At 51.9% G+C, this 9,056-nt stretch overlaps 3 protein-coding genes across 3 annotated transcripts; 1 reads left to right on the forward strand and 2 right to left on the reverse strand.

Annotated features, from left to right (window-relative positions):
- Nucleotides 1-64: 64 nt before the first annotated feature.
- On the reverse strand, nt 65-2,611 carry COCCADRAFT_8820 (uncharacterized protein; the record flags this gene model as incomplete). Its single annotated transcript, XM_007718622.1, has 3 exons — nt 65-379; nt 435-1,908; nt 1,965-2,611. The coding sequence occupies 3 exons, from the start codon at nt 2,609-2,611 to the stop codon at nt 65-67; spliced, it is 2,436 nt and encodes an 811-aa protein (XP_007716812.1).
- Nucleotides 2,612-6,316: 3,705 nt separating this feature from the next.
- COCCADRAFT_29946 (uncharacterized protein) lies at nt 6,317-7,624 on the reverse strand (the record flags this gene model as incomplete). The annotated part of the gene is made up of 3 exons (XM_007718623.1): nt 6,317-6,791; nt 6,970-7,473; nt 7,566-7,624. The coding sequence occupies 3 exons, from the start codon at nt 7,622-7,624 to the stop codon at nt 6,317-6,319; spliced, it is 1,038 nt and encodes a 345-aa protein (XP_007716813.1).
- Nucleotides 7,625-7,819: 195 nt separating this feature from the next.
- Nucleotides 7,820-8,125, forward strand: COCCADRAFT_29947 (uncharacterized protein; the record flags this gene model as incomplete). Its single annotated transcript, XM_007718624.1, has 1 exon — nt 7,820-8,125. The coding sequence occupies one exon, from the start codon at nt 7,820-7,822 to the stop codon at nt 8,123-8,125; it is 306 nt and encodes a 101-aa protein (XP_007716814.1).
- Between the last annotated feature and the right edge of the window lie 931 nt (nt 8,126-9,056).

Here is a 9,056-nt window from a genome sequence, read left to right on the forward strand (position 1 = left end):
TTGCATACGTATATGTCTAGCTTTAGTGCAAGAAAAGTAGCCCTATTTTCCCCCACACTCACCCTCACCTCCGAATACCCGACGAGTTAACCGGGGTACCACGCTTCATCATGGGCGGCTTGACCACTGCCGATTTGCTCGGGACAGGAGGTTTAGCCGGGGCAGCCGTCTTACTGGCGAAGAATTTGTGCGCCAGCGCTTCCTTGGGCGTGAGACGCTTTTCCACGTTCATGTGCAAGGTTGCGCTTAGCAGGTCAGCTAGATCATTCAGCTCTGCGGCTGTGGGGCCGCCGTTTGAGATGTTGCGGGCGGCGTCGTGGACGCGGGTTTTCATGTCGCGGGGGATCTTCTTTTGTTGTTCAATTTTGCGGATGGAGAACTGTGTGGTTGGTTAGTTGTGGCTTTTCCCAGGGGCTAGGGTGTAGAGTACTTACCTTGTTGAATTGGTCGACTTCGCGGCTGATGAACTTCAGGGGTGGCCCGAGTTCGAAGTTGTCGAGAACGTTGTTGACGAGACCTTTCTTGAGTAGCTTCTCGCTTGGCCATCCCAAGCAGTCCATGAATGACTTGATCATTTGGTTGTTGGATCGCCCGGTGAAGAGAATCTTGCCGGTCCAGAGTTCGTACACTGTGCAGCCTACAGCCCACATATCAACGGGGTATCCTACGTCCATGCCAAGTATAATCTCGGGTGCACGGTAGAATCGACTGACAAGGTACTCTGTGCGTTCAATGACGTCTCGCTTGTCCACGGCGGTACCAAAATCGGCAAGCTTGATCGTCTTCTTGTCAGCAGAGACCAAAACGTTATCAGGTTTCAGATCAAGGTGAATGACTTGACAATTCTGCAAGTGCTGAAGACCAAGGAACATCTGGCGTGCATATATCCGCACCGCGGGGAGTGTCAGACCATGACCGTTGGTCTCCTCTTTCAGCAAATCTCGCAAATTCTTCGACATGTGCTCGAAGACTATGCACAAATGACCCTTATGATCAAACGAACCCAACAACCGAATGATATGGCGTTTGTCCTGAGGATCTGCTTCGTTGACTTTGCGCAAAAAGTCCATTTCCTTTTGACTGGCTCTCCGCATCAAGTCGTTGCGTCGAATCATCTTGATGGCGACAATCCTTGGACTGGCGTCTCCATTATCTGTTCCCACCTCTTCCGCTTGTGCGACATTGGCAAACACACCACGGCCAAGACCCTTGATCACTCGATAACGTCCACCATCTACCAACTCATTACTGATCAGCTTGTAATATCCCTCAGGATCGTCCCAGTTGTCCAGTAACTTTTCATCGAGAACGGTTCCTTTCGCAGCAACATTTGCCTCAGTTTCCACATCTTCGTCTTCGTCCTCATCATCATCAGACGCAAACATGTCGAATTCCTTCTTTTGTTTCTTGACAGGCGCCACCTTCTCAGCCGGCAAAGTCGAAAGATTCTTCGGGTCGGTCTCACGATATGCATCCGAAGAGACTTCGGCATTTTGGTTCTTCTGCGCTGCTCGATTCCGGTCGTCCAACATGTCCTGCATAGGGTCATAATCTGCTGCCGATGGGCTCGCTGCCGCCGGGCTGTTTCCCTCGCTGAATTCTCCCTGCTTGTCAATCACCATAACGTCAGGTGATGCTGGTGCAGATTCAAAGTCGCCATTCCGGGGTGATGCAAAAGGAGATATGGGACTATCTGCAAATGCTGCTGGCGAAGCGTTGTTAGGCGTATTCGCTTCTGAAGCATTAGTGAGAATGGCTTGTTGCAAGAGGCTCTCTTTGCTCTTTTGTTGCTCAGTAGCAGCACGTATGGCAGCCCAACGACGGCGCTTCTCCTCGCGCGATTCCTGGGTAGGTACTTTGTCTTGGACAGGGGCTGGGGTGAAATCAGTGGTATCATCATCCATTTTCCTATTAACAATTGTCAGCATCCGTTAAAATACCGATTCAGTAAAGAACGTCCTTACATTTCAACATCTTCAGATACGCTAGCCTGTGCAACCGATATCTTCGCGCTCTCGGACGGTTTCTGCTGCTCCTGTTCATTTGGCCTGCGAGTCTTGGTTTGCTCCTGGTCTTTGTCTCGTGGGCTCTGACGATGGTTCTTTATGGGGAGTGCTTCGCGGAAGTTGGGGACTGGGTTAGGGTTCTCAACCTCGGCATATGAGATTGGCTTCGCATGCGATCTATCTATAACGTCTTTGCGCTCTCTTGCAAACGCTACTGGAGGCTGGCCTGTAGCCCGTCGAGGCTCACCGTGTCTGCTACGATCAGCATGGTAACGCTTGTCGGGACGACCGCGTGGCGGAGAAGCCTTGCGCTTGTAGCCCCGGGTATCACTGCCACTCTGTTCGGCTCGGCTCCGTCGATATGGCGATGGCGAGCGGTCGGCTGCACGGTTCTTCCGAAATGGCGAAGGCGATCGTGACGGGGTTCGCTTACGGCGATATGGCGAAGGAGAACGACTCCGGGCGCGGTATTTCTCATGGGCACCATCTAGTCCAAAGGACCTGTTTGAGCCGTTAATCGCAGATTCGTTGCGCGAGTTGACTGTGTTTGCCTTGTGTCGGGTGTCGGGGAGCTCGCCCTCTGAAGCGGAACTCGAGTGAGACATTCTGAAGATTTTCGCGCTGCTATGATGGCTTCAGAATGGAGATTCTGGGTGTCAGCTGGATTCTTGTTGACGAGAGGACTGAGTGTCTCTATCACTGACTGTGTAGCAGAGAAGTAGAGACAGGTGCGATTGCGCCAGAAAAGCGAGGACAGACGCGCTGGTGAATGAGGAACTCGTTAGGGTCTTGTCGCGACTGGATGCGCGATCAGCGGGGAAAGTGCCCTTCAAGTTGGAGCTTGATATATTACCTAAGCAAGCCACGTGAAACTGATGGCTGATGAGCTGATGAGCCGGTGAGCCGGATTTCTGACCAATCGCAGAGGTAAAGTCACATGACCTGGGCTGTACCACCTCAATCTAGGACATCATTCATCTTGGATATTGTGCCTCGAAACAGATTAAACGTATTTGCCAGAGATGTAACAACATCTGTTCTCAATATCGGTAAAATCCTAAAAGAATGTAAATTAATTCTGCAGGACTGGAGATAAGTTGCCGTGTTTCAAGAGGTGAGATGTCAGCGATAACACGCCCTTTTTAGCAACACCAATATCCAAACGTTCTAAATACGCAATGCGGGAACTATAAGGTTCAACCCTAGGAAATTAGTTCCTTGAAGGGGCGCCTGCGACCATTCGGCCTACTCTTGCCGTCGATTATCCATTGCGAACATGCTCTGGCCCCTTTCGTGGCCCATTGATCCTCAATGATGCCTTTCACAAACTCCTACCTACGGTAAATTCGAGTTAAGGGGGTGAGCCTGATTGTTAAAGTTCAAGTCACTTAGAACATCTGATAAATTGATCGGCTGACACTCTTGCAATAAGAGCTGGCAGTGCTATATCTGTTGCTGTAGAACTTTGTGATCCAAATGGAACTCGGAACTGGCGAAAAGCCGAACGGACCCTTGACTAGATAGAACATGTCGAACATGGGGCCTTCACACTCCTGAACTTATTGTGTTTAGTACCCAGAAGTGGTGAGTCCCACATGCTCATTCCCCATTATGTGTTGTATGCGGGGTTTAGATAGGAGTTCCACGGCGGAGATTGCGTGATCCACAGGTTCATGGGAAGCCTTGCTCTGGTGGAGGACACATGACACTGTTTGTCTTATGCGGCGGGGTGATCAGGAGAGAGAGTTGCCGTGTTTCTTTGGGAATAGTGAAGGAAATGTCGGGAGCCAAGGATATTCCTGGGGTGATGTGGAGATATCTGCTAGAAAGGATCGATGGATCCGTGATGCTACGTGTGGGGCTCTGCTGTCAGCACAATGTGCATGTCAAAAAAGGAAACTCGATGCTGAGCTGATGTGATGAAGTCTTGGTAATGTATAGATTGGCATTCTTTGTTGAGGCATTAATCCACGGATTTATACGGTTTACAATAAATATCTTGAAGTAGATTTATAATGCAAGGTCGGCACAGCTGTTTTATCAATATGACAAGCCGGAGTAACAATTGTTACTTTCTTGGCGAACGTGATTGCCGTGCCATCGGTATACGCTACCACCAATCGCTTTACGCTTAGGAGAGCTGAGCAGATCTCGATTATCGCGGGATCAGTGATTAAGATAAACGTAGTAATTAAACACATTACTTAGAGTTTGCCACTTGGATATGCGGACGATTGCAACGGAAAATGCTGCTGCACGCGATCACGACACATGCGAGTAAGAAATCATCCCAAAGGTGGTGGCTCATGAATCAGTAACCGCAACGCTTACTGTGCTTCTCTGCAGCAGATCAGCACTTCATCGTCTACCCATGCGTTTCACGTTCAAGATCTCCATGCTGCAGTGAGGCGCAGCACTCGTGTACCCTACATGGTCCCACTGCTTGTAGCCCTTCCAAAAAAAGGGCAAACGCCGGAAATATTTTAGTAGCACGAGTGACGTACCTGGTTTATAGTTTGCTACTACAGCTTGTTAGTCGGTCTGCACAGCCACCTTGGTCCATATAACCAGGGTGGCAACTAGAGATCAGCAGTAAGTGTGCAGCGGGAGTCTATTGTAGGGGATCGTCGGGGGAAGCGGGTAGGATAGGGTGCCAAGTTAGAGATTGCGGTTAAAGCGCGTGATGAGCGGTTTCACGACCACCTCAATGGGAAAAACGAATGAATGGAGAAAAAAAAGATTAAGACAGGGTCTAGAAAGAAGGATCATCATAGGATTAGTTATAAGAGTAGTGCATAGAAGTGATAGTCGTAGTCCAGGCTGGACACTGGCCGTTACCCCGCCCTTACAAATCTCTTAGGAATTCTTATCAATCGTGTTAGTCTAACGAAACACAATAGGCGGTGAAGTTATATCAAGTACAATCCATGTGCAATGCTTAGGGAGCTGCAAGGACTTGAGAAGTGATGCGTGCATGTGCACGTGACTCTTAGTTGCCGAGGCCTAAGGAAATGCTTGGAGAATTGATATGGGTTAGCCGGGTGGTACTTGTATCTAAACATGGTGTACATAGCATGTAGGTAAGCACCTTCATGACTCCGGACCACAGTCTAGTATTAGTACATATGTGACGAACCCCCTAATTCTTTGTCGACTACTACTAGTTGTCTGTCGGTTCGAGATGTTCCATGCGCGCGGTCCGTTAATGAACCAATGGACCCAACTCCCAAAGCGTGTGCGTGTGCTAAATTTGAGTCTGTGAAGTCGGTGACATGATTGCGAGGCTAGTTGGGGTATTATGTGGAGATCTCAATGGAACCATCGCCACCAGACAGCTGGGTCGCGAAAAAACCGGAGTGTAACATGCCGTAGAGGGATATGACCGACAGTAGTTGAATGTGCCCACTAAATAGACTCTCCGTCGGACGGCAAGAAAAGTCACTGTGTCTTCGCGGCAAGCCGGAGTAATGGAAGTTGAGGATACAGATACTGGTCCGGTGAACATAGATGGGTGTAAGTACTTAGTGTTGTTGTCGAAACCCGCGTCCCCCTAGCAGAAAAGGACGCCTCCGCGGCCCCGTACCCGATGGTGGTTGCCAAAACTGGATAGCCGGCGCCTCCCCCCGTATCCGGCGATCATCCGCAATTGAGATTCGCGAGCCAATCCATGCTACACACTCATGACCAGCGACGTTGGATCAACCCGAACCCGAACAGCGCGCAACACTCAGCAGCGCTCACGCACACGGAGGGGGGTCGTCCAAGAGGCGTTTTTGACAGTTTGTAAGACCGGACGAAGACTTTTACCGGGCGTCCGGAGGAAGCGGATTCCAATAATGCACACTCAATGTCGATACTCGGAGCATTGGCAGAAACAAGCCATGCCGAAGCATTGTGTTCGGGCGCGCACACCCACACATGGCTGTATCAAAACCTTAGATAATGGAGACCCGCGCAGCGCCAATAAGGCGACAAATAGGATGAGGTACAATGCATGCTATTGCAGTAGCCCTTTATTTGACGCGAAGTGCCAGGATGTCAGAGAAGCAAGTGAAACACGTGGTTCTTGAGCGACCATTGGCAAGTTTGCATGGTGAGGCGCGCTAGAAGAAAGAAAGGCATTGCCGTGGCGTGTGTGGGTGGTAGTTTGTGCGGCGAAGGGGCTAGGAGGCGCTGGGCGAATGGCGGTGGGCAAATCCGATGGCAAGTCCCATATATTACAAACATAGTAAGTTACATATGGATAATACGTATGCACAAGACACTTCTGGAATGCTTGTCGTGGGTGGTGAGGCGGCGAGGGCCGAAAACTATCGGACAAGCAGATGCTTACTGCGTCCTACTACGTATTTAGTTTTTTGACGTGACCCTGACGCTAAAGGCGGCGTGTCCAAGCCGGCCAATTGTTGATAGGCGGAGGCGAAGCCCGTAGACTGTGAGACGCTGAGTCGTGGTGGTGGAAACGGCAGAGGGCGACGGAGACCCTGGTAGACCACGTGCCGAACTGTCGGGTTGCGGTGGCTAACCGGCGGCAAGGTCTGCAAGATGAGCAAGATGGCGTACGGTCTCGACCTCGATCCATCTGCCATGTCAAAAGGACTAGGTTTTGGAACTGGTGAGCCCGTTATGGCGTACGTCATTGACCGGCCAAAGACGGCCATACGACGCGACGAGATTTCATATTGTTGCGCCTGGCTTGGAATGTGCTGATCGCTTGGTTCAAGACGCCATGCCAAGTCACTTCCTGGCAGGCGGAGAGTCCTTGTTGTGCATGCATAGTACTGTCTAAATGTGTGTTGTATGGACTACATAGATAGAATTTTCTGTATGGTGAGGTGTAATGCATGTGTGCCGGTTAGGGGACTTTGTTAGGCAGCGAGGGAGCGGCGATGCACGAGAGGGTGGGCTGCAGATCAGAGCGGGAGGGCGAATCTAGGCGGGCTGATGCATGCAAATTACATACTTAGATGGTGGCAGGGCATTGTTTCTGCCTCTGTTTGGCTGGGCTGCAATCGCTGGGCAGGAGAGGGAGAGGGAGAGCAGGGCATGACGTTCTCCCAGTGGCTGCCGGCAAAGGGGAACGTGAGCGGACAAGGTCCAAGTTGAGGGCGCCCTGCATATGGGGGCCAGACTAGAGAGGCATGAAGGGTGCTGAGGGTTATTGACGGCATGCGGATATGTAAGTATAGACAAAGACAATGGGGTAGGTGGTATACGAGCAGCTCCAATTCGTGCACTCGTCGACTGAATTGGAGTAGTGGAGTGTGGGGGACGGCGCGGGCCCCCGGCGCCCTGGTGGTTTAGAGGATGCAGTCTGCCCGAGCATCTACGCAGGCCAACCGGGCCACCCTCCGCCGCACCAGGACATGTCGTCTGCCTGATGCTTGGCCAAGGATAGACTTGTGGGGGGGAAGCTTGAGTTTGCGTTTGTCGGGGGGTGGATATGGATGGATGGGGGATGATTACTCTACAACACCTAGTAAGTACACCTAGACAAGCAGATGGAGTTCCGTCGCGTGCATGCTTGTTCCCCGACGCAGCTCGTCGGCGCATGCGCACGGGCGGTCAAATGATCGGGGACTCAGGCTTGGGTTCACGTCTAAGGGCGGGAAGGCCATCAGACGTGGCTAGAGCCATGTGCCTAAGAGACGCTCTGTCGTCGACGACTGGCACCCATCTACACCTAGCACTCTCTCCTATGTGCGCCATGTATCGGCAACCAATAGCAAGCACTGCATTCACTATCTTGTAGGGGTTAATATGCCTTGTTGGGTAAAGCGTGCGTCGTCAACGTCGAAGCACGCTGCTGCTCCATGGGCCTCAGCAGACACAAGGGCGACGGCGACAGCTCTCCGCATGTGCGTGTCGTCGTCGACGAGGAGGGCAGACGGCGAGCATGCTGTAATTCACCGAAGCAGTACGGAGTAGTTAGCAGCCCAGCCTTGGCAGACATACCGTTTTTCTTGACTCCTGGCGCCAACGGGCACGTCGTCTTCAAGGCCCAGGATGCCAAGGGAGGTGTGCGGAGGTTTTTCACCCAATCTCTAGCCAAGCTACCAAGGCGCTTTCATCCGGCTTCTGGGGGCAGCGTCATGCCCATGGCTATGCCCATGGTGTAGCTCCGTGGTGGCGCTCCATGCCCTAATGCACGGGCGGGAGACCATGTTCCTGCACCCATCCAGCTAGTAGGTGCCTCGCCGTCGAAGCAGAAGCCTTTGGTCTGCCATGGCCGTGCAATGTCGGTCTGCTTCCTATGCCACCCGAGCGTAGCCATGACCCGTCGCCAATTCACCCTCGACAAACTCAAAATATACGTCATGCACTACTGGAGCTTTGGTCCTCCCAGAGCATACCGCACCCCTCCCAGGCCACATCCTGGGAACGCGCTTCAACGAGGCGGCGCAGCCAACAACTTCTGCGAGCCATCGGGCCGATTGCAGATTGCAGTCTTCTGGCACCCATCAAATCAAGGTAGTGGTAGCGCTGGGTGCCGTGGGGCCAAGTCCAAATAGGACGAAGAGACGAGGAAAAACAAAATACCGTCAAAGTGCCATTGAGCACACCGTGTCCAAACACAGGCACACATATGTACCTAAGTACATAACAGATACGAGAGTGTATGTATAGTCTGGTCGCGGCCTCGGATGTGCTGGAAAAAAAAGACGCATTCAGATGATCTACCGCACGTCACTGCGCCAATGTCAAGGCAAGGCGGCGATCGACGAGCTGGGCTGGAAAGGCGTGACCTAATCGTACCTACCTATGTAGTATATCTGGATGTATCTATCAGTACTGTAACAAAGGAGGGGGGGAGGCGTAGGGAAAGAGAGGAGAGAGAAATAAAAAAAAGGGTCCGGCCCATTTCTCAAGTCAATGGGCTTCATGATGCACATGGCGAGTCGCGGACCAGCCGCGCACACATGGCAAATCCAACGCCATCAGAAGCGGTTCCAAGGGGGGCCCATGGGCCATGATGTCGCAAGGCATTCGCGTTCGCTTCGCAAGCTTGTGGCAGTATCTGTTTAGGAGCGGCGGTTCTAGCCTAGTCGC

This window comes from Bipolaris zeicola, assembly GCF_000523435.1.
Source record: "Bipolaris zeicola 26-R-13 unplaced genomic scaffold scaffold_243, whole genome shotgun sequence".
NCBI lineage: Eukaryota > Fungi > Ascomycota > Dothideomycetes > Pleosporales > Pleosporaceae > Bipolaris > Bipolaris zeicola.